The sequence below is a fragment of the Amphiura filiformis genome, chromosome 4 (genome assembly GCF_039555335.1).
Source record: "Amphiura filiformis chromosome 4, Afil_fr2py, whole genome shotgun sequence".
In the NCBI taxonomy this organism is placed as follows: Eukaryota; Metazoa; Echinodermata; class Ophiuroidea; order Amphilepidida; family Amphiuridae; genus Amphiura; species Amphiura filiformis.
Genome location: NC_092631.1, coordinates 38,093,415 through 38,120,162, shown reverse-complemented (window position 1 = coordinate 38,120,162; position 26,748 = coordinate 38,093,415). Strand labels below are relative to the sequence as shown.

Genomic DNA, 26,748 nt, shown 5'->3' with positions numbered 1-26,748 from the left:
TTTCGCGGTTGATAGTTATTTAGATTTATAGATCTAGTTGGATTTCCCTATTAAGCGGCGGTTGTTGGCGGTCTTTCGCGGTTTGTGGTTTTGATTTCCCTCATTCTTTATGCCCTACCATCTATAGGGGGTTAATTTATAGTTTAAGCTTGTTGGATAATTATACTTCGCGGTGTGTGGTTTTTAAAGCCCTGCGGGGCAATCTAGCTGGATGTCTCTATTGAGCGGCGGTTGTTGGTGGTCTTTCGCAATTTGTGGTTTTAATTTGTTGGATATCCAAATTTCACGGTTTGTGGTTCTTTGTAGCCCTGCGGGCCAATCTAGTTGGATATCGCTAGTGAGCGGCGGTTTTTGGCGTTCTTTCGCGGTTTGTTGTTTTAATTTCTCTAATTGTTCAAGCCCTGGCCTCTATCGGTGGCTAATTTGTCTTTTAAACTTGTTGGATATCCATATTTCGCGGTTTGTGGTTCTTTGTAGCCCTGCGGGGTAATCTAGTTTGACATCCCTATTGAGCGGCGGTTGTTGGTGGTCTTTCGCGATTTGTGGTTTTTAATTTCCCTCATTCTTCACGCTCTGATCCCTAGGGGGGTAATTTATAGCTTAAGCTTGTTGGATAACCATACTTCTTTGTAGCCCCGCGGGGCAATTTAGGTAATTCGCGGTTTGCGGTTCTTTGTAACCACGTAGGGCAATCTAGTTTGACATCCCTATTGAGCGGCAGTTGTTGGCGGTCTTTCGCAGTTCGTGGTTTTCCCTCATTCTTCAAGCCCTGCTCTCTATCGGGGGTTCCGTATGTCTGTGGTGGGGACAGTCCCTCCTTTCAATAGGCATTTGGGTATTTTTGGCGCTTCGCTAATTTGTCTTTACGTATGACTTCAATGTGTTTCAATATTAGGTGTAAGTCTCACGGGAGCATCTGTTAATAGTCTTCTTTATCAGTCTTTTTTTTTTTAAACTTGCTGGTCACGGCTACCGCGTGACTCTAATAATGTCCGACCGTGTGAACACGACGTGAGAATGACGTCGTGGTATTGCATAGGCCTATATCCTATAGTATTGTTATCCTGATGTAGTTTCTTGTGTTATTCAGATTTGTTTTATTATTTGTTCGCTTACGGCTACAGTACACGGATACATAGAACTGGTCTCTATCATTGATGATGTTGTATGACACTGTGCAGTGGTGTTTTTTAAATAGGTTCTTAATATAATAACTAATTTCCTTGAGAATAAAACATCTTGCTTTGATAAAAAAAAATAATATCACAATAGCACCGGATGTTTAAAATTATGTTATCCTTGATGAACGAAAATTAATTGTTTAATAAAAGATTGTAAAAAAAAAATAAGTTGGTCATCGGATTTCGAACTCGAGTTCCCGGAATAGGAGTCAAATACCTTAACCATTAGACCACTGGACTCGGCTGTGAAATAGCGTGTCGATGTACAATATTTATTATATGAATTGATGTGTCGTCCGAAAAGAACAAAAAAATTGTGAAAAACTTGATTTTTTGGCGAATGGGGTTCGGAATTTGTATGTACGGTATTTCAGAAATTGCTAGGGTATAATTGGAAGTGAATCTGAAAAAGTAGTGTGAAGGTGATAACCAGGTAGACCTGTAGCAGTGTCTAAAAATTTTGGATCAGTATGATTTGCCACTAATTTTCGCTATGAAATACCGCGTGAAATGGGAGCAAAAATATTTGTTTATTATGAACAATGATTGACTGTAGGATTGGTGGCCCTTTTTGAATTAATGAGTTGTCAAGATATTATACCTGGGACTGTAAATAACATTTAGCATGGTTTTAGATACATTTTGTACCCAGCGAAAAAAAACATCGAACAATAGAAGTCAAGTGTTTTAATGTTAGCTGTAAATATAGTCTCGCGGGAGCATCTGTTATTAGTCTTCTTTATCAGTCTTTTTTTTTTAAACTTGCTGGTCACGGCTACCGCGTGACTCTAATTATCTAACAGGGGATGGATAAAAGGCGAGTTACTGGATAGGTGAGTTACTGAGAGTTGTGGATAAGGGCGAGTTGTGGTCAAGAGCAAAAGGCGAGGTGTGGTCAAGGGCAAAAAGGCGAGTTGTGGATTTAAGGGCTATAATAGGCAAGTTGATGAATTTAAAAATATGCATAATATTGTACTATATTATAATGTTAGAGATGCTTTTGTATTTGTGTTGTGTATGTTGCTTTTATTCTTTCTATTTTTTTTCCTCAAGTTATTTGTCTTTTGTCCTGTTTAATATCAAAGCAAAATGAATAAAAAATAAAAAAATAAAAAGTTGATGGCTGATAATTAAATGTAATCTTATAATACCTTTACTGCAAAAACTCTCAGATTCTCTTATTCCATCAAACTTTCGTATTTGTAAATTTGGCAAATTTTGATCAAAAGATATTTATCAATTTCCTGATTTGCTTTGTTGGAAATTTTGTACCCGATGATCTCAAGTTCAACTAATACCTTAAGGGTAGATGAGGTATTGTTGGTCGAAGCAACCTAAAAATCGATTTTCATTATCTAGATCAATATATTATTGAAAATTAACACCTTGATGCTTTGCAAAAGTTCATTCTACAAATCGTATAGGGCCTACTTTGCAAACTTGCTTAATTTATTGTTGTTAATGAGTTATGTACGTTTTACAAAAGTGTTGTTGTTTCAGACCTCTTTACAATCAATCAATCAATCAATCAATCAATCAATCAATCTTTATTTCATTCAAAATACAACAATACAATAACAGCAAAACAACACATTTGAATGAGGAGATGCTCAGAAGGCCAAAAAGGCCTGAACAAGCACCCCCTTAACCTTAGCCTAAGTTTCTTAATTTGTCTAATAAAATACAATTACATACATACAAACACCCCCACCCTCTTTCATACATTCATGTAGAACGAACTAAGCATGAAAAAATGATGATGAATAAAGAACATGCAGAATATAAATTAGGATTTCATAACATTTGCTCACGTACAACATAACTCAAGAACCGCAGCACCTATAAAAGCATATCTGTGATATTTTAATTCTTCTACCCGCTCGCTATGAATTGAGCAATGCAGATTTTGCTCACTACCATTCGTAAGATGCTGTGAACTACCAAATCACAACAGTTTAAAATAATTAATAACCTTAATGCCGAGTTCCTTCAGGAGGATCATTTTAAACAAAAACAGGGTATCATCCCTCACATATTATAAGCCTCTGGTATTGATCAGATGATGGTGGATGCGATATCGCTATTTTATACGTCGCCATTGGATTAACACATAATCATGAAATCTTCACAAACAATTCTAAATTTGTTATGTGGTGTCAAAGCAAAATTATCTTACTCTAAAACCGCTGGGGTTCTGCAAAGTACCCCACTGCAAATATGTTAATTGTCCATTTATAATCGCTAACCGTGTATTGTGAATGGGGCTGTCAGCCCTGTATCTTCGCCAGCCTCGTACGTCCGTGTTGCGTGTCCTATGCCGCCTGGTATTGATTATGGTGTTGTCAGCGCCCCCAACTCGCCTTTCGCCCTTGACCACAACTCGCCTATTGCCCTTGACCATAACTCTCAGTAACTCGCCCGTTCCATAACTCACAATTTCCCCAGTCCCACACTATAGTCCTCTGTGTAGCCGCATTGAAGGAATTTTGCTAACTGGTCAATACACTTGCTGCAAGCTTCCTGACAGCCTTTCCTAATGAGGTTTTCATAAGCCTACATTTATGCAAATATCCTTGTTACAATACATTATTCCTCATCTTGCAACGTTTTGCGCACATTTGAGCCCCTATTGTCCATGATTATTGCACAATTAACGTCTAGGTCAATAATAAGCATACAATTATAATGCACGAGGTCTAGGTCAAGTTGTAATATATGATACAATAATAACCATGGGCTATTTAATAATTACAAGTATCGTGAAACCAGTTTATATAATCCTTTTTCGGCAGATTTTTTTTTTCTGAAGTTCTTTTTTCGGCATGTTCGGGGACGTTGTCAGATGGGATTCGATGTGGGGTGGGATGACCAGCAGAAATGAGGTCAAACACTACCTGCCCTACATGACATAATTATTGTCATAATTTTGTACCATAGTTTTTACCGATACTGATATTTTAAGCATAGGCCTATAATTAACAGCTAGACCATAACATGATAACCAGGATTTATATATAGGGTACTGATTTTGAAAAAGTGAACTTGGGGGCGGATTTTGAAAAAGTGACTTGTTTTCAAAATTTTGACCTTTAAAAAACATTTAATTACATGTACAAATCAATACCAACTTTAACAGAATCAGGCATATAATGATTGTTGATGAAAATATTGATTTTCAGACCCTCCAACAGACCCTCCTGTCCAAATACTTGTTTTGGCCGGCACCTTCTCATTTTTTGGCCGATTTGGATGAAAAAGGTGTCAAAAAACTCAGGAGACCAAATAAGCTGGTTCCCTAAGAAATTTGAAGCATCATCATTCTTTAAGGGGGTACTACACCCCTGCCCAATTTTGTGCCTATTTTTGCATTTTTCTCAAAAATTATGGCGCATTGGGGACAAGTAAGATATGTGTGTTTAGGGGCAAAGACTACAACTACTGCACTGGAAATTTTATTTCAGCACAGACAACAGTTGTGGAGTTAAGTTACAGTCAAAAATGAGGGAAAATCAATATTTGATCAATAAATCAATAACTATTTGCTTTGAGTTGCTGAATTGTCAGTGCAGTAGTTGTAGTCCTTGCCCCTATAATATATATACATGTATCTTACTTGTCACCAATGTGCTATAATTTCTGAGAAAAATGCAAAAATAGGCACGAAATTGGCCAGGGGTGTAGTACCCCCTTAACCCACCACTATTATAAAGTTGCTTGTAGGCCTAGTTAAGTGTCACGTGCAGGATTGTTAAATGCAAACAATTGAATCCAGTACGTAACAAACAGCATTAACATAAAATGCCTACAAATCAGTGAGTCATTATTTTGCAATATTTATCACGAGCATCATACAATAATTGTACACTTTAGTTGGAAAACAACTTACTTCCACTCGTAATAATGAGCTTTAAAGTAAAGTTAACTTCAAACGTGGACTTACTTTTTTTTTTTTTATATCAGCAACCAAACCATAACCATGAGCCCCAAATGATCATCTATCACTTTTCCCATCATGCAAATTTATCGTCATCGTCATAATATGGTTCGTGATCTTTGGAATACTGACAACATTTCACGATAAAATTGAATACGGTGTGTTACATGTAAATATTCAACTGGATGGAATCCAAAACGATAAAGAATTATGTGTGCACATAACATGCAGATAAGCATATTAATATAACCAATATATAAAATGGCGTTTTTCATTAAAAACGTGTTACATCAAGCATATCAAGCATGCATCAATGGCGACCAAACAATGATATGTACATTTGTTTAGGCCTATATCACATATAAATGTAAATAAATGAGCTTTATATTTCCATTGAAGATGATTTAATATGTTAAATTATTAACACAAGATAATGTTTAAAAGCACAATTTTAACACTATCTCGTGTTTAAAAACATAAACATCTTCATAAAAATATGTTTTAGTGTTATTACATTAACACCCCTATACCTCAGTGTACAAACCTAGCCATTAAAGTGATATATTGTTTATTAAGTGTATAATTATTGAAATATGTGACGTATGTCATGTCAAAAGGAGATACTTTTGGTAAGGTTATCAATTTTGTTACATAATTATCTTAAATAAAGAGATATTTTGCTCCACAACGCCGTTTTCCCCAATGAAATCGGACATTCTTATAAGCGAAGATATTGAGTTCGCAAGTTATGGTATTATAAAATTGGAAATTGAGATATCAGCCTTTAAAATATTATTGACAATGTTGAGAGTAGGAATTACCTTGAAAAATGTCTCAAAAAATAAAAGATGCCAATCATATTCCGGTCTAAAATAATCAGACAATATTTTAAACATTAATAAAATCACAAATTCGCAACAAACCCAAATTGTGAACAAATCACCCTGGGCAGATTTTTGGCTATTTCTCCATTTACGATCCTGCTCAAAAGTATCTCTTTTGACATGACACGTCACATACAGGGTGTCCCAGAAAAAATTACCGAGCGAATAAAATTGAACGTAAGTCGAGAAATAGACCTCAGAATCAAATAATTTAAAATTTAGCACATAGTTTATTGTGTTGTGCATCACATATAACAATTTTATTTTATTTGGTTGATTGGTTGCGAAGAAATGATCGATTACATAATGCGTGCATCAATTCATTTCATTCCAAGTTTGATCAACAGGCGCTTTTTTAATACTCGCTCACCGCTTCACAAAGTTTGTGTATCTCATTAAATTTAGTCCACATCACAATATCTATTTTATAATCGGACGTTGTTATGTCATTCATGCTTTCACTGAAGATAAATAACAATTTGTCCGAGAAAACTTTGATTTCTGCAATTGGAAGCTTTCTAGCTGCAATTCTTTATGTTGTGCAAATTTGTTAGGCTGTATATTTCCAAAGAACATTTGAGCCAAGAATAACAATGAACAAGTGCTCACAGCTTTAAGGTGTGATTGTTGATACCATGCAACATTAATGTTGAAGTTTTTAAAGATTTAAACTTAGCATTACAATTTCTTAGAAATATTCCAAAAACATTAATGTGTGTGAGAATTTTTTAAGCCAGCTGGAATTCTTTATGCAATTAATCTTTATGCAACATTTATAACAACATTAATGAAAAAATATATTTACAAGTACCGAGCATTATCTTATATGCAAGCTTTCTTTTCAATATCGTGCAGGTTTTCAATTTTGAACAAACCCTAATTAAATGTTTTGCAAAAAACAGGTTGTTCAAAAAGAGCGAAAAGGATTTTACAGAACAAAATATGAAGCTCATTGACAGTTAACCACTAGTGTGCATTGTGTTGAATGATCTTTCTTTCAAACTTGGAATGAAGTGAATTGATGCATGCGTTATGTAATCGCTCAATTCTTCGCAATCAGTCAAACGATTCCAGTAAAATTGACGTATAGGATGCAGAATAAGATGGGCTACACGCTGATGTTTAGATTTTTGGATTCCGATGTGTATTTCTCGACTTACATCCAAATTCATTCGCCCGGTAATTTTTTCTGGGACACCCTGTATATAGATATTGTATATAATATATTGTATTGTATATTGTTTGATGGCCCATATTTGTCGCAAACCCTTGTTTTCAGATACATCAAAGAGCATTATGTTACATTTATATTTGAATGATGACGACTTGCAATCTTGCATGCTGCATGCAATATAAATTGTAATAACCAATTTGATTAAAAAAACGGAAGCATAAATCATAATAGACACTAAACATGCTAAATGTAAACATTACACACAATAATCAAATATTAATTGTTATATCCATGGGTCATTGACCAATTATCCACTAAACAAATTAACGATATTTAATTAATGATGGAACATAATAGAGATAATTTCACACAATGTACAATTTACAATATCGATTGACCGTATTGTTAATTGATCGAAAAGCCCTAATCAAATTTGACATACGAGGGTCATTCAAAAAGTTCTACCTGTTGGGTGATAACTTTTGTTTTGTTAAAGGTAGCTACTTGCAAATTTGCATACAAATAGTTCGTAATATCACCTACAGGTGGTGAAAATATAATGTCAAGACCATTTTCAGATTTTTGTTGGTGACCTGAAAACCACAGTAAGATATGATTCACCGGAAACGGTCAAAATATGTACAATATTTACAAAGGCGTCTCAAGTACAGTATGTTGAAGATCGCATAATTATTCCATTTGGTCATGTTATACAGTTAAAACTGTATAAAACACAAGAATAGTCATAAAATTATATGTACTGGTTAAAAGGTTGCCGCAAACTGAAAATGATGGACATTAATATGCATAAAACTAATAGACCAAATAGCCAGTGTAATAAAATAAGAATAGATGACCACAAACACGGTTTATGAAGATATTGACTTCAATAAAACATGGGGTAAAATGGTGGCATTATGTCGCTTTTTATGGAATAAAATACCACAATAGATCACAAAGCGAATTAAATTTACTTTTTTGACTGAAGAATGTGTTATAGTAGCTTTTACTTTTGTATTTTATCTAAAATCACAGCTATAAGTCACGCTGTAGGAAAGGACACTATGCTGATTATCATTACCTGAGATGTTACAAAATATCCCTCCAAAAATTGGAATTCTGGGTAATTTCTGTCCATCAAAATTTTACTTTTTCAGTCAGAGATGATGTTTTTGACTGTAAGGTGTATATTCATTCAAAATTTATTTTGTTACTAATATGATTTTTTTGTATAAAGAGGGAAGTTCGTACATTAGCTGCACGCATGTTTTCAAGTGCAATATCCAAAGATGTGGCACCGTTTCCGGTGTACCATATCTTACTGTGGTTTCCAGGTCACCAACAAAAATCTGAAAATGGTCTTGACATGATATTTTCACCACCTGTAGGTGACATTACGAACTATTTGTATGCAAATTTTCAACTAGCTACCTTTAACAAAACAAAAGTTATGACCCAACAGGTAGAACTTTTTGAATGACCCTCGTATATATACAACCTTGCACGTTCAGACTGGGTAGGCCTACATCATGTACAGGGGGTCCAATGTCTACAGTATCATAACAATAGCTAACAATTAGAATTGTGCTGTATTGACCTGCCACAGGGGAGGGTTATTAATTGGTAATTTTCTTTTGAGGAAAGAATAAGTTATTTTTTGACGTTTATGGTTCCCTTTTGTAATTTATTAACCATTTTACTTGAAATATTGGTCCCATTTATGACTATACCATTCACTCGCAATTAGGTCAAAACACTTCCATTGTAATAATCTTTCTGAAAAGCAGTCTGTCATAAAAAAAAATGTACTTCTCGCATGCTCGTGTAACAAATTAATAGCAAATATTTTAATATTAGGCATTCGTTTTATTACCAGCCTTAATATCAGTGCTATGTCGTATTTCCTCCCGGAAGTTCGGATCGTGATGCCCTCGAATTGCCGGCGCGAAACGGACTACGTCAGTGTCACTCCATCTAAATCGTTTAAAGATTATTCGAACATTAGGCCTAATCAATATTCAAAATTCCTTGACGTCAAGAGTTCGGTTTCTCCATAAAATTGACCATAGTAGAACTTCTCAGAATAAGTGGCGTAAAATAAAACAAAAACGCGGGCTCTATCCCCCCATGGATTCATTAGTTCTTTTTATCCAAAGAGCACTTATAGAGTACCGAAGTGATGACGTCACAGAAAACTGTTTTTGCATTTCAGCGTTTTGAATACCATGTATCGGTTGAGCATGATGAAAAACATCTACAGTCCAAATTTGGTGGGAATCAGATCATGAGGGCCGGAGATATGGCCGCATGAATACCTAATTAGCCCCATTGAAATCAGTGTAAATTGGCCTGGTTCCAAACAGTTATGAACCAGGCCAATTTACACTGATTTCAATGGGGCTAATTAGGTATTCATACGGCCATATATCGGGCCCTCATGATCCGATTCCCACCAAATTTGGACTGTGGATGTTTTTTTTATCATGTTCTACTGAAATATGGTCATGAAAATGCTGATATGCAAAAAAGAAAATTTTATGACGTCACACTTCGGTAGGCCTACTCTATTCACTCTTAGAAAAAAAGGTTCCAGAGGGGGTTCTTGAAATGACAAATGGTTCTTGTTGGAACATCACATCTCCAAAGAACCTTTTAAGGTTCTTTATGTTCTTGAAAAGGGTTCTAAATAGCAAAATGTGGGTTCTATATGGCTATAGGGTTCTTCCAAGAACCATAATTTTAAGGACTTACTTTATGATTTAATTCTGTATACCGAGTTACACGACAAGCCAGGTATGTTACTCTTAATAGATTTTGAAAAGGCTTTTGATTCTGTTTCTCACAAATTTATATTTAAAACATTAGATTTTCTCAATTTTGGAGCTTCTTTTAAAAAATGGATTAAACTCTTCTACAACAATAGTCAATCTTCAGTTCTGGTAAATGGCAACGCTTCAAAACAATTTAATTTGGGTCGAGGCTGTAGAAAGGGTGACCCTTTATCCCCGTACATCTTTTTAATCTGTTTTTTTAAATCTGAACAACGGGTTCCAGACTGTCAACACACACCTGTGTTGCAATAATATACCTACACATGATAAATGAGTTTTAAATTAAATGTTTTTGTACTCTTTTGAACAATACTGTCTATAAAAAGTGAGCTTACTAGTTATTTTCTTTTCCTTAATTTATTTGATATACCTATTTCAATGATACACTGGTGAGAATTTCAATTAATTATTCCTGCTGCGTAACGATATATGTGACCGTACAGCACGAATGAGCCGTAAATGTCCTCAATTGTATTCTGAGTTACAGTGTAAAATGGGCATGAAGGTCATATTCATAGGTATTTCAATTTGGTGCTACGTGTATCTCATTAAATGAGGTACACGTAGCACCAAATTGAGGTACCTATGAATACGACCTTCATGCCCATTTTACACTGTAACTCAGAATACAATTGAGGACATTTACGGCTCATTCGTGCTGTACGGTCACATATAGTGTGCAGTAAAGCGGCCATCTAGCAAGTTCACATGTTGACACCATAGAATATATATTCTGCTTTTTAAACTTTTACCCCACAATTTCCCCCATTCTTCAAGCCATGCCTTTATCGGGGCTAATTTATCGTTTAAGCTTCTTGGATGTATACATATTTCGCGGTTAGTGGTTCTTTGTTGCCCTCCAAAGAAGGTTCTTTCTAGAACCCATTAAAAAAGGTTCCATCAAGAACCCGTAGGGTGCTCCCAGTGGGACAAACTGCAAGAACCATTAATGGTTCTTCAAAGAACCATTCAGGTGCTTAATAGAACCTGAATGGGTTCTAGATAGAACCCTGTTTCATGGTTCTTTATAGAACCTCCACAAAAGGGTTCTTAAGTAGAACCTTACATGGTGCTCCCCACAGGACAAGTTTTAGCACCTTTTATGGTTCTAAATGGAACCTTTTTTTCTAAGAGTGTTGAATCATATATAGGCCTATTATAAAACAGATGTATGTTTACTTATTTTATTTATGCAATTTACTCTATAGCTTTTGGTTGCATATTTGCATTTATATCATCATGCTTCGGTGCAGTATGATGAAAATTATATTCCATTCCATAGTCAGATAGTCCAACAACAAATCGTGCAATATTCATCTCGCACTTTTTCACACCAAACACACATTCACCCTTTGCACTGCGTGTTGCTAATAATATCATACTTTATGATGACGACACCCACAGAATAATATAATTTTAGACTTTTGATTTGACTTTGATAACCTATTTCACAAAGTTCACGATGTCGCGTTTGAAACATTTTATATTTGCCATGGCGAAGTATATAGTCGTGCTTGCACTTCAATATGTTCAGAGGACCAACTCGGAGCTAAAAGTCTGCTCTCCTCCCCTTCCCAATGCAAAATGTAGTACTAGGCCTACACAAGTAAATAACAAAGCCGTATACATTTACAGCATAACCACTCGGGAGAACCAGAGCTAAGATCTCAAACAACAACCTCATCTGCGGGACACGGTTCTTTAACCCAAATATACGTGTACACTCCTTATGTGACCTACGAATATATGGGGAACAAAATTCGTACTCATCACAGATCGGGAGTATACATTGGTTTTTTTGACGGGGATGTGCGATTATTGTGCGACTCTATAGCTGCCGAATTCTTACTTATTTCTAAGGGTAATTTTAGCCAGAGATAGGAATCCATCGAAGGGTTTTTACCTAGCTGGGGGGGTTTTCAACCCCCCGAGCTAGGTACTGTTTTGCTATCCGATTCTTCTTTCTTTCTTTCTTCTTCTTCTGGCAACAAACTTTAAAATGCTTCTCCTCCTACATGTTCCACCCTAAAATTACGTAACTTGCATATGTATCGGCTATATCCAATGCCCATAGTGTCTAAACAGAATTGGGGTCAAAGGTCATTAAAGGGGCATTTCTGGTATTTAACCAAATATCTTCAAAATGCTTCTTCTGTCACATATTATATAGTACAATGATGTCATTTGCATATATGCATCGGCTATACCACACGCCTATAACTTGTATACGGAATTGGGGTCAAAGGTCATTAAGGGGGTGAAATCTTACAATTGCATTATCTGGACATAATTATGTAATGGGTATGGCGCTCAAACTCGGTGAAAACAGATCTCATGACCAGGGGAACATTTTGCAGGGGTCAGGTCAAAGGTCATACAGAGGTCAAATTTTAGAAGTGCATTTTCCAGACACCTGTAAGGGGTACGGGGCTCAAACTTGGTGACAACAAACTTGATAACCAGGGCAACATTTTTGGAACACTTTGCAGGGTCAGGTCAAAGGTTATCTGGGGTCAAATCTTATAATTTCATTTTCTGAATATCTGTAAGGGGTATGAGGCTCAAACTCAGTGACAATAAATCTCATGACCAGAGGAACATTTTGCAGGGGTCATGACAAAGTTCATGCAGAGGTCAAATCTCAGAAACGTATTTTCTGGACATCTATAAAGAATACAGGGCTCAAACTCTGTGACAACAAAGTTGATGACAGGGGAACATATTTGGAACATTTTGCAGGGGTCAGGTCAAAGGTCATCTGGGATCAAATCATAAAATTGCATTTTCTGGACATCTGTAGTACGGGACTCAAACACAGTGACAACAGACCTCATGACCAGGGGAACATTTTTGGAACATTTTGTAGGGGTCAGATACCTCCACAACACCAACACGCCCAGCTAGGTTTGTGGTCTATGACCACCATTTGCCACTAGTTGGTTTTTGGTTTGAACCACCCTAATATAATTTAATATGCACTAAAAATAATTATTTTGACTATTTTATTTAAAGAAATATGATATTTAATAAATACTCATTGTGAGCAACTTGGCCCAGCACACCCCTTTTAAAAGGATTTTTATTATTGATTTATCTATCGGAATAATTATTGGGCTTATTAAAGCCTAATGGCTTAGGAAGCCTGACCACTAGCCATGCTTCGAGAAACCGGTCCTAAGAGCTTTGTCCCTCGAAATCATTTCACTTTCATCCAGTTATTTAGGCCTATACTTTAAGCAACTGGATGAAAGTGAAATTTTAAATCCCATTCTGTTCAGTCCTGAGACTAGTAGGCCTAGACCTGAATACTAGTCTCAGGTTCAGTCAGTGCTAATATTGGGCATTTCCATAAGACATATCTCATGTTTGTTATTGTCAAATGAACACTTATTGAATACCATCAATTTGTTTTGGAGCTTTCATAATTTGTCGTATAAAATTTAACACGTTTAAAGCTCAATTTACATGGAGAAATATTAATGGTGCATATATTGTTCCGAAAGGTAACACCGTGTCTAACCTCGATAACAAATATTTATGACAAACACTGCGATTACTCATTGGTATGCTATTCCAGTTGAAATCCATACACCCCCTAAGGAAGACATGCCCTTTATCTCCCACACAGGGGGTGTAGACTTCAAGTGGAGCCATTCATTCAGGTAACCCCATTTGAAATTCACACTCCCAGTGTGGGAGATCAAGGTCATGTCTTCCACAGGGGGTGTATGGATTTCAAATGGAATAGCCCAACAAGTTTGTTCTTATGACCTGTCCCATGCAATATCTGTAATACTGGGGAAAACAGCGCAATGATTATATTCCTCGAATGCCAGGAAACAAAATCCAAAAGTCACATCTCCCACTATCAGTTCATGTGTAATATATCAGACTAATTTCCTTCAAAAACTAGTTCTTTTTAAGACACTGTGTGTCATAAGCTTTACATTGTAAATGTGTTTAAATACACAACTTTAAAGACTAATTCTTTCAAGACGAAGTGGGTTATAAGCTTTACATTGTAAATTTGTTTGAAAATGCAACTTACTTTTAATTTACTGTGTATAAGGTAAAATGGTAAACGATAAAACGAAACAAAAGTGTGAAAATAAAACACATCGTCTACTCGACACAATTCGAATTTGATATTTCTTATGTCTTAAATCAATAAGATATTTTGTTGTATATAGGGTGTATAAATTTAAATTGCATGAGATTGAGAAACAATTGACTATCGACTTGTTTGACTTCTTGGGAGGAGTGAGTGTGTAGGAGGGTGGGATGTGTGTTTCTTTGTTTGTTTTTCAATCAGCCTGCTCCCAAAATACAAATGCATTATCTGCATTATTTTCAGAGCCTTATAACTAATAAGCAAGCTGAGTGTGTCAAAAGCGTGGTATATACTTGAAGTATTTTAGTACTTTAAATTAATCAAAATAACAATATTGATCTATGATTACTTCATTTGATCAAATATGCAGAAAAAAAGAGTTATTTTTGGAATATACAATACACCTTCATATCCTCCTTGCCATGCCATCTAAATTATAAATAAATGCAAAGTAAAAATGCAATAGGCCCTACCTGCAGGCTTGTATTAGATTATTCCTGGCGTGTTGTCAACAGCTCCCCTTGGGGGAATTAAGGAGAGCTGTTCAACCCGCTCCCCTACAATTAAGAAGAGTGGCCGAGCTGTTAAGGAGAGTTGTTGGTGAGCAAGGAGGACACCTGTTCTACATGTCCATAATGCCTGATATAAAAGGACATCCCAGATTCTGAAGGGTTTTAATATCAGTTTTCATGCATGCCTAATTTTGGGACCTAAAAATATTCCTAATTGGGTAAAAATATTTTTCAATGTGTTTTAATGATATTTATATCATAATTTGCTAATTAACTTAGACATCATGCTGAGAAACTATTGGGCGAAGTCATAAAAAACAGCTCCCTTGATTGCAATTAAGGAGAGTGATTTATAACTCATACCAAAAGCAAGTTTAAGCAACTAAGGAGAGCTGTGGCTGAGTGACAGCTTTTGCTCTCCTAAAAAGGCATGTATCTGTAAATAATAAAGCAGAATTTATCACATTTATAACTGGAAACACGTTTGGACCAAGGCATTAGCCAGAAGGGTGTCTTTAGGGTGTCCAAAATGGTCAAAAATACTTTATTCTACAAAGGGTGTCCACTTCCTATTCACTCCATTATAAAAATCAAAATGTTAGGGTGTCCAAATTGAAAACAAGGCGTCCAAATGACACCTGGACACCCCTCTGGCTAATGCCTTGATTTGGACAGGCCAAACTTTCATCCCCCGCCCACCCACAACAATGCCCAATTGCCCATCCTGAAAATCCAATAGAAACTTGCCATTTGCCATCCATCAGGTCTTTAATAGGAACAAGACTGTCACATCTAAATTAAATCCACTTTAATGAATTTTTCTGTGTATATAGCTTATGTAATGAAATTGCTGCTAAGTAAATCCTGGCAATTACAAATGGGTCCACAAAGGATCCAAAAGATGGTTTGCAAAGTATTATTGAAACTAATCAAGCTAATGTGAAATCGCGGCCTACCAATAACTATGATCTACACTTTGTAGGCATTGGGTACTATTTAAACTGGTTAAAATGTCACGTGTTCTGTTGATTTTTTTTTTTTTTTTTGCATTGAAATTTAAATAGGCCTACCCATTTTTTTTTATCTACAACGCACCAGTATTTTGATCTGTAATTATATGATCTGAGAGCTCGCATAACGGGCTATTCCAGTTATAAGTTTGTTCGTTTCGTTTGTGTGTTGCTAGTTTTTCATTCACCCTGTAGACAAATTCAGGACAATACAAAAATTTACAAAAGAAGGACATTTGTATGGTATATCAATCTCGAAAACAGCGATACGTATTCTACAAGTTTATAAATCAGTTCGACATGTCTGATCCATAGATGCTCGGATTCACTGGTAGATTTTTCCATTGAGTAAACAACAGAAAATGAGGTCATACTTGGTTATTTGATACTATTGAATATTTGCAATCATATAGGCCTAGCCTCTATCGGTGACAGCGAAAGCAAAATATGTTTTCATCGTAAGCATCAAACGGCATAATAGTAAATATGATACGATGGTTAGCCATCTTTTTGATCCTATCATTTTAAATCCATTTTTCCTAACCTAACGGAGACGGGTATGTATATATTTAAAACAATTTTAATAGGACTTAAAAAATGCAACAATTCCTACCACACTGTCTATGCTTCCTATATTATACACTGTATGTTATATGCCCTTCCTTGAATGTATGTGGAATGAACATGATAAATAACTTTAAAAAGTACTCTAACAATTTAAAACTCTTGAATCTTGGGCGAATATACATGTACAATATAAACTGGGGCCATTTTTAACAATGTTCTCATACTTTCACATGTCATAACTCAATGTTAAAACTCCAAAAGAGTTACAGCGCATCCCGGGCAGCGCATAGGCCTATTTAAACACAGACATATTATAAAATGTTAGCTTGATCGGACCCCGTGTTCCCTGCAGACCCCATCGCATTAAGAGAAAATCTGAGGCTTATTGAATTCATAAAATATAGTGAAACGCTCTACTCTTTAATATCTGAATCAATATAGAGTATCACTTAAATTTACGGAATAACAGTATACCCCGTTCAGGGTGCCTAACCCTAACCCTAACCTAACCCTCACCCTAAGCCTATCCTAAGTTGTTGGGAGGTGAGTTGGGAGGTGAGTTGGGTATTCTATAGCTGCAATATTTGCAATGCAGCTAGCTGTCAGTATACAGCTATTGTTTCTTTAAAATAACCTGGATACTATACATAAATACAATCATTATTTTAGTGGCATGAAACAGAGCAGAGCTGTGTGTGAACAATATGATCCATTATGATGAACATGCAGAATTTTCTAACAAACTATTGGGGAAAATAGAACGGTAGCGTATACCGTAAAAACTCGATAGTTAGCATAATATGCTTTACTATCGAACACTTTTAAAACATGCAAACATGAAGAGCCCCATCCACAAAAGTCACGGCTCGATTTAGAGGGGTTTTACATGCAATACATGCAACATTCAAAATTTTCTGGACACGTGACACCCATGGGCGCAGACATATTAGCATTATGGACTGTGACCCCGAGCACAGCGGGTGTTCTTCCAATGTATTTGAATAGGAAGAGTTCTTCCTTTGAGGCAAAATAAATTACTTGTCGCAAGTTAATAATGTTATGGTAAGAGTTTCCGTAGATAAATATTTTTTTCCGTAGATAGATATTTTTGAAATTACGTTTTGATGATATTGTGAAAAAATTAAGATAACATTATATTCAATAAATTTGCAATGCACAGATTTCTATCAACATTGCGGTCAAGAATACTATTCCAATTCAAAATTAGTAAGACTTCAATAGCGAGGTCACCGCCGGGGGTCAGAGATCAGGCTCGAGGTTACACTCACATTGATACGCATTGGTCACGTGTCCAGAAAATTTTCGCGTGAAAATTTACCTATTAATGTTGACTGGACATTGGTTCTGTGCATGTAAAATTTTGCTTGTGCATGCAATATTTTGTGATATTCAGCCCATATTCGAGGAAAAACTACGGCATGTAACTTTTATTTTCTAAATCGACACCTGACGAAAGTGTAAAGGGTTTTGAGCAAATCATCGATACACATAGTTATAATACGAACAAGTAGGCCTAAACCTGCAAATGTGTGCCTCAACCCCATAAGCTCAGTTTGTTAAGCACCGGTACAATTTTATGTTTTCAAAAGCGCTTGATAGTAAGCAGAAACCATAAGAACTCGATAGTAAGCATAATTATGTGCTTACTATCGAGCACTTTTAAAACATGCAAACATGAAGAGCCCATCCACAAAAGTGTATAAAGAGTTATGAGCAAATCATCGATACACATAGAATATATACGAACAAGTAAGCCTGCTAATTTGTGTCTCACCCCCATAAGCTCAGTTTGTAAAGTGCCGGACTATGGTACAATTTCATGTTTTCAAAAGCGCTTGATAGTATAGTATACATACCGTAAAAACTCGATATTTAGCATATGTGCTTACTATCGAGCACTTTTAAAACATGCAAACATGAAGAGGCCCATCCACAAAAGTGTAAAGAGTTATGAGCAAATCATCGATACACATACATAGTTATAATATACGAACAAGTAAACCTGCTAATGTGTGTCTCAACCCCAAAGCTCAGTTTGTAAAGTGCCGGACTATGGTACGATTTCATGTTTTCAAAAGCGCTTGATAGTAAGCACACATCACTATCGAGTTTTTACGGTATAGTGTTTTGACAAATTGACAGTGAAATGCGTGATGCTGACACAATTACCGCCCGGGCGGGGGACACAAAAATTATCTTGCAGACATTTTCATAAAATAATAACACTCAGATAAATTCCCAGTATTATCATGACTCTCTTTCAACGACTACATAAGTTTAGAAGAAACAGTTCTTTACAATACTATAGGTCTACTATTTATACATCGGGAATAGTAGATGTTATCGTATTACTATTATCCCGACTATTATATACCTCAACTTTTCAACTTCCAAAAATAGCTTATTTCCTCTCCATTCCCGTCAGGAAAATACTAGTACTAGTAGTCTACATTTCGAGGCAAGTGAACATTATATTATCTGTAATAGCTGCTCTATAGATTTTTGACAATTTCTACATTGATTGTATACGCCAACATCTCAAATTATGACACCTGGCAGCTATTGCAGATATCACCTTCTTGCAATATGATCACAACCCTCGATTTTTATCCCCAGTCTCCAGTCACAACCGTATAAATTTTGCAACTGGGTTCTACACTGCTTTGCAGGTTGCTCGTCAGTTCAATGTCAAACTTGGCATTTTTGGCCCGTACTTTGAAAAGGAAATGATGACTCGATTGATTCATATGTGTTGTCTTTCTTCACTACTTGCATCCCATACACACCCTCAATCATGCATGTTCGTGTAGTATCTTAGCCGACAATGATAAGACCCATTGCCAAACACCCCCCCTCCCCCCACCCCCAATTGCCTAGAGGTAATAGGCCCAGAGGTATACTAGGCGACACACTGTTTGTAATTGCAACTACTATAGTTTGTAAGAAAATATATTGTAAACAAATAACATGAAATAATTTGAAAAACTTAACTTGAAAACGACAGTAAATTAGTTATTTGACGGTTCTTAAACTTGTAGGGCCCTTTTACACTGAAAAAAGTTTACAAGTGATATGAATTTTTAAACAACCTGTTTACATATTTTAAAGCAATTCTTCAGTGAACTCGTTTTGTTTATAAAACAGCCGCTGTGTTTTACAGAGTAATTTCTTGACATCTATGGCAAGAGATTTTTAAACATGCAAAAGAAGTTCAAAACTTTTAAGCAATGGTACTTTAAAACTGCGCGGATGCAATGAGAGATTGAGAGAATCCCTGTTTAAAAGCAGCGAACGCGCTCTTACTGATATAGGCCTATATAAATAACAAGTTCATGGTATTACCTGCGAAACATAATAAACACTGCAACAAACAAAGTCATTTAAAACACGAAAATAAACAAATGGGCCACAACTATGTCACTCACTCTGCTCACATGCCATGCCAAAAGGGCAGCGAAATCATCACGTATGTACATTAACATATGTCCATATAAAATGATCATGTATGACCATAAATTATTGGTCTATTCCAGTTAAAATCCATATTTTATTTATGACCTAATTGACCTTGATCTTCTAAAAAGGAAACGTGTTGGGTGATTGCAATATATGCCTATACACACCCTGTGTGGGAGATTAAGGTCATATCTTTGATAGGTGTACATGGATTTCATCTGAAATGGCCCATTTTATCTACATTTTTTTTTAAATATTAATTTTGTTTGTCTGTTTCAAGAATACTAATGTATACAACCAGCCTGAGTCAGACGCGAATATGGGGTGTTTGCAAAACTCACCATATTTACTATGGACCATAAGAGACTCAACACAATGGCATAATCTCATTCTCAATTACATATTGTGCAAAGTTTGACCTCAAGTTGCGGAGTATGAGTTTTTGTACCCAAATCTTCAATCAAAGGTCATTCAATGAATGTACAAATGTATTGGGGTTTAAGAACTGTTCCCCTGATAGATGAGAATGTTGTGGATCCTACTGATTGTTGTGTGCAATAAAAAGACCAATTGCAAAATTTTTTTGAAAATGCAAAAATGGGTCATTGTCAACATCAAGGCTGTGTAAATAGTGAGCTGGCTCTATACCCATAAGCCTCGACCTTTTTGGGGCGCCCTCTACGGAGGCGTCCCACAATATTGGCATGTACTTGTGAGTAGCTTCTAATTTCAGTCTTACTAGATTTACTCCGCAATTGTTGTGCTATTTTGCTAAAATTATGCCCTTGCTCAGAAATAAATCCACAATATGCTTGGATTTGATTTTATTATTGTTTTCTGTTATGCACAGGATAAAATGGTGTGCGTATATTCTTTGTTTAAAAGACAAAATTAATGGATTTGTAAAAACACCAAATAAATCGAGACCTTTGACCTTTGTAACCACTTTGACCTTTGTAACCAGTTTACCGCCTCTTAGAACCCGATAGACGGTGACCAACACTATGGATTACAATAGCCTAATCTGAATGGCATAGTCCAATAAGCTCAAATAAACAATCATAGTGCAAAATTTGACCTAACTTGCAGAGTATGAGTTTTTGTACCCAAAGTTTCAAAGTCAGGCATCTTATCAAGATCAAGATAGTGATAGTGACATAACAATTAACACGCTTATCTTACCAAGGTCTTATCTATCTGCATGGGGTAATTGGAAATTATGGTGTAGCCTATTTGTTTTAAGGATGAAACAACTGGCTCCTTTTGCATGGAAATTAGAACAAATTACTATACAAGCTGTATCAAAAAGTTTGGTACCCAGCAGTTTTGATAGTTTTGAAAAGCCTGGTTCTTCCAAATGCAATATCGGGTTCCCCTTAAAATGATAAAATGATCAGACCATAAATCTTTTGTGACTGTTTATGACATTAATCAACAAATTATGCGGATCCTAGATGTGTCGAGGATGTTATGTTTATGAACAAAACGTTACGTTTGTATTTTCAACATTGTTAATCATTGCTACGTGTATGTTAACAAATGAAAGTTCTGTAATTATTTTAATTCTTCAATGCTAAGTTAGTAAGTATTCTTTTGGATATCATCAAATTGTAAATCTCTAGTCAGATTTTCAGTGTGTTAACAACTATGTATCAAAGATGTTACGTTCATGTACAAAACATTAACGTTCTTATCTTGTAAACATTGTATACCCATATAGCTACTTTTGAAGAATGAATGTTCTGTAATTGTCTTTTATCCTTCATCTCTATTAGATTTTCAGTGTATTAGCAAGTAGATGATGTATATGTATCACAGACGTTATGATGTATATGTATCACAGACGTTATACATTCATAAAAACTTTTCTTTTGGTCAACATAGGGGTAGATCCTCTTCTATACTATCCATCATATACCCCCTGCATAACGAAATTCAACAATATTCAATATCCAAAGCAATATCATCACTACAATATGCCCCAAAATTGACCTCCCCCACCCCACATAATCGCAAATTGACACGACAGCTTCATTCCAATTCAATTTATTTCATCCAAAACGGTCCTGTGATACACCTTCCCCAATCAAACACATTTGTCTTGCATTTGATCATCTTCTACTCTTCCCTAGAAAAAATCATTATGATACCAAATCCCCGGGACCAAATCTAAACACCATGCCATGGAATTCACCATATCACGTCCAAGCTCACATAATTTGGGCGCCCCATTCCTTTTTAAAGGAATTTTTATTAGAGTTTTTTTTTTAAAGTTACCTTTTTGACCTCGGGTATACTGCACGGATCAGTGAAAACCAGGGGTGAAAGCCAAGTACATGTGCAATTATTGTACATGCAACCACAACCACTGACCCTTAAAACTCCTCACAACATTTTTAGAAAACATCATACACTGCAAAAAGTGTGTTTAGGAATTAAACACTTTTCTAAACACTATCTTGCACCATGTTTTTAAACATGTTTAAATGCTACACATGTTTAGGAATTTGATGGGCTGTGTTTAGGAAATTTGACATTGGTGTTTAGGAATCAAACATGTTTAGAAATGTGTTTAGACATTGGTGGTTAGGAATCAAACATGTTTAGAAATGTGGTGCAAGAAAAGTGTTTTATTCCTAAAAACCAATGTCAAATTCCAAAACATCATGTGTTAAATTCCTAAACACATACCCATCAAATTCCTAAACATGTGTAGCATTTAAACATGTTTAAAAACTTGGTGCAAGATAGTGTTTAGAAAAGTGTTTAATTCCTAAACACACTTTTTACAGTGCGCTGTCTGCACACCCCCATCACGTCAAGTGCCCCCGAGATGTAGCGGTTAGTAGCTATATGTCAGGGCTGGCTGCCACTATAGGGTTCAAACAGGCTAAGTATTATAGGCCTATTATGCGGATCGCATGAGTTTCAAAGTTAATTTCAGCAATACTCGAAATAAAGCTCCAGTTAAACTCCGCAGGAGTATTTAGCCCGGGGGTCACTCCCATTGTGGCCTGTACACCATCCGCGATAATGAAAACGCGTAAAAGGGTAGTTTTTCGTGGGTAGGCACGATACGCGCGTATCGCGTTTAGGGTGTCAAAACATGAAAAATTGGAAAAAGGGTAGCAAAATTGCAATTTCTAAATACGCGGAAATGAAATTTAGGGTACATGAAATTTGATGTTAGGAATGAAATCCCTGTTTAGGGTGTCGTTTTAGCCAAGGATTAAATCCTTGTTTAGGGTGCTTTTCAAAAGTTGATTATCGCGGATGGTGTACAGGCCACAATGGGAGTGACCCCCGGGGTATTTAGGAGGTTATTTCATCCAAGATCCAAGAAAGCATAGAACTATATGCCTGTGGCATGGACAGCCAAATGTGTACGTGCGTGCAGGGGTTAATTTCAAAAATGTAATTTTAAACGCACGTATGTGCGGTTGTTTTTTTAAATATTGCGACTGTAGGTCCTGAACTTCTGAAGTTCTGAAGCAATGTCACCATGCTCATGGTGATTGCCTCAACGGTTTCATTTCTGATAAAAGATAATGTAGGCATAGGCCCATGGGCCATACACCTATACGATGAGGAAGACCTGGGGCTGGGAGGAAGAGCATGTTGAAAGTATTGTGTCACAATCCCTGGTCAAAGTCAAATGACCCAGGATCCAGGATAAGAGTGATTTATTTATAGATTGAAAAATGTATTTTAAGGGCAATCGAAACATAAGAACTATAAAAAGATATAAGAACTAAGATATAAAAGATTGCAAATTTCTCAACTTACTTGCAAGATTCCAACTTCTGAATAAGGGCACTCCATGACGACTTCTTATGAGTGTTTCCCGGCTGTCTTGTATCAATATGAATCACTATATATATTCCAAAGGTGGCTCATCAAATCAAATCGGAATGACCGATATACACATGTATTTCTAACGGCAAACCACTGATCAACCGGCTACACAACAGGCACAGTTGAATTCCTTCAAAATAGAAATATATAGAAGTGGTTTTAACTCCAAATTCATATTTATATATAAAAGTTATAGTAGACCTGAAATAAGGTCATCCACTACTAATATCACTTATCCAATGTATCCTGACTTTGTTTCTTCCCTATATTAATCCATTGATATCGCAACAAGTATGTGGTCCATGCAGTAGCTCCCAGGTACTAAAATATCCCACTGGTGACACCAAATCCCACTTTACAACGTACAGGAATGACTGCGAGTTGCAAATAGACACAAATACATACAAAGTTGGCCTCGAACTTGGGTAATAACTTCAGGCCTCGATGCAGCGGCGGCGGTGTATTCCTTCTATGCTAGCAGGTAATTGGCACGGTGTTGGCATTGTACAAGGCAATATCATTGTTAAGGCCACGGTAGGTCAATTATTCCATTTTGCAATATTATGATTCAATACAGGAGTCTGTGCAAAGTGGCAGTAAAATCAAACATCCGTCATACGAAGCACGCTGTACTGTTTCACGTTCGTATTATCCCAGTTTTACACGAGTATATTCCCTGCAAGACTTCTCAATATAGATTCTGTGTTGACTTAAAGAGTGCAACGAGGCATGTAAAATACAACCGATTCACAGTTCTTCCAAACGCCATACAAAACAGAAGAATGCACGTAAACTGGTAATGTGACTCAATTGAATTCGATTTAGCTTTGGCAAACTGCTAGATACAAATCATGATACAATACACTCCACGTACGTGCACGTAGGTAAAGTTCACAGAATTCAAAGTTCACAAACTTGAACTTTTGTTTTCAAGTCGCGGAAAAAAAAGCAACAGGCTTGTTCCAGATTTATGGGTTCAATCAATCATGATGTTCTAAAAATAGAAACGGAACTCGTTGACCCATAGACTGGCGAACAGGCCTTACCTCTGTTTGGGTCACGTGCCACGATAACGTGCTGTACAGATTCGAAGATACATTTTGACTTTATAGTGGTTTCCCTTTTAATATCTTTCTTCGCAGTGTCCGCTAGTAAATTCCTGCTGCTGCTTACCAGCTTACCATAATCTGGAATAAAACAAAGGAAACGAGACGAGACTATAAAAGTAGTAATATTCTATAACATTGTACGTGTTACTACCAGCTGTGTACGTTTCACAATATCGTTTGTTTTGGTTCAAGCTCAAGTTCGAGTACGTTAATATAGATTCATGATAGCCTATCATATTTTGGGTTGCAATTCTCAAGCGACAGCTATAGGTTTCAAAATATGTACGTGCCTCGATTTAATAGGTATGGTACCATGTTGTCTATACAATACATGTATTTTAAAAACTTGTTATCTAGGTCCTATAGGGGAGAGCGGGGAGTGTTCGCCCTAGGGGTAGGTTCGCCCACCCCTTGTTTCTCAGCACTACGGCTATCGGGGAATTTGGTGATGGCAAAATTAGGTGACAAATGTCATTTTAAACTTCTCATATTAGCTACGTGATATATAGGGCCGTGTTCATCGAACTGCAGCCAAAACAAAAATTTACACCAAAACGTAACTTTTTCTTGCATTAATAATGTTGTATTATCATTGATACATAAATACAGATGGTTTTAATGGAAATCTGTATTGGGAACATATGGGATTTGTCAAAGATTAAATGCAGTTATAAACTCCTTATTCGATTTGTATTTTGCATACCCTTAAGAAAATACAAAAATGTGCACAAGGGGCACGTTCGCCCTTTTGAGGATGGGGCATGTTCGCCCTATATCTTCCCCGGGCGGACTTACCCCAAACTGGAGGGCGGACCTGCCCCATCCGTGTTTTATGTAAAATATTGATAATTATACCATTAAACAAGGTAAAACAACTGAAAAGCATGTTTTTTAAGTTCTGTGGTATCAGTATTGCTCATACCACCGTTTATTTCCTAATCCATAATCTCCCCGAAGTTGTAAACATGATACGTTTAAACTCACTTTGGACCCCTACATTTTACCCTGACCCGACCCCTGCAACAAATTTAGTGACTCCCCAGAAGAGAATGAATGCCCTGTATACCCTTGCTAAATGTTTGCATTGAATATGTTATTGTTATGCAATGTTTAAACCTTTTTTGGGGATTAGGGTGAACTTACCCCACCATATGGGCGAACCTGCCCCAATATGGGGCAAGTTCGCCACTTTGCAAAACTTTTTTGTTTGCTCTATCCTGTTGCTATTGTAAGCCCTATAGTTCTGGGATTGTGGCCGTATATAGCTAAGACATGGGGCTTTCACATGGGCTAATCAGGTCATCCCTAACCTTAAAATTGACATCGCTAGGCTGGTCAGAAAAAATAGGGCGAACACTCCCCGCTCTCCCCTATATTTAAAATAGTATGATTCATACATGCGGAATAGGACATGAGGCAACGCGTCCGCTGCATTTATACTGCACACTATAATAGAGGGTTTACCCCCTAAACATGACCCTTTGTGGCGCGAAAAATTGTCCGAGCTCAAACATGCAACTTTTCCTTAAATGCGTTCAAAATAAACAACATTATCATTTACTTACGTGTAAATAAATGTTCCTACTTATTAAATATACAAACTCTGCAACCACATAGAATATTGGTAGTATATTGCCATTTGCCACACTGAGCTCTATTTTGGTTTAATTGAAAAATGGTATCACAGATGTGATATCTTGATTCTGCGTCTGCGCTTTCACGCCAACCACGTTACAATTCTGCCAGTGCACATCAGCAAAAACGGACAAAGAGCTGCTCTGCACAAATTACTACCACTACCAGTAAAAGCATGGCAACAAAGCATGCTGCATATAACCATGATATAACCATGCACTTTTTGTACAGAAATGTAAGGGAAAAGCAGCGATATATTTAGCGTCCGCATTTATTCAATTTCACGCTATCATGGCTAAATGGTTAGCCTAATTCATGCAAAATAAAAAAAAAATATTATGAATTATCATGCTAAAAAAAAAACATTTTGCATATTGTTGTTATTATTATTATTATCATTATTATTATTAGTGTTAGTATTAGTGTTATTATTATTATTATTATTGTTTTTGTTGTTGTTATTATTGT

The 26,748-nt window shown here is 36.2% G+C and overlaps 1 protein-coding gene across 1 annotated transcript in view; it reads right to left on the bottom strand.

Annotated features, from left to right (window-relative positions):
* The window catches only part of LOC140150188 (uncharacterized), a 208,246-nt gene extending 181,947 nt beyond the window's left edge, over positions 1–26,299 (bottom strand). Inside the window, exons 1-2 of the mRNA XM_072172193.1 lie at positions 26,211–26,299; positions 23,468–24,723 (exon numbers count right to left, since the gene is read on the bottom strand). Coding sequence (XP_072028294.1) covers positions 23,468–23,503 — 36 coding nt within the window. The 5' untranslated portion in view covers positions 23,504–24,723; positions 26,211–26,299. The remainder of the gene's footprint in view (positions 1–23,467; positions 24,724–26,210) is intronic.
* Between the last annotated feature and the right edge of the window lie 449 nt (positions 26,300–26,748).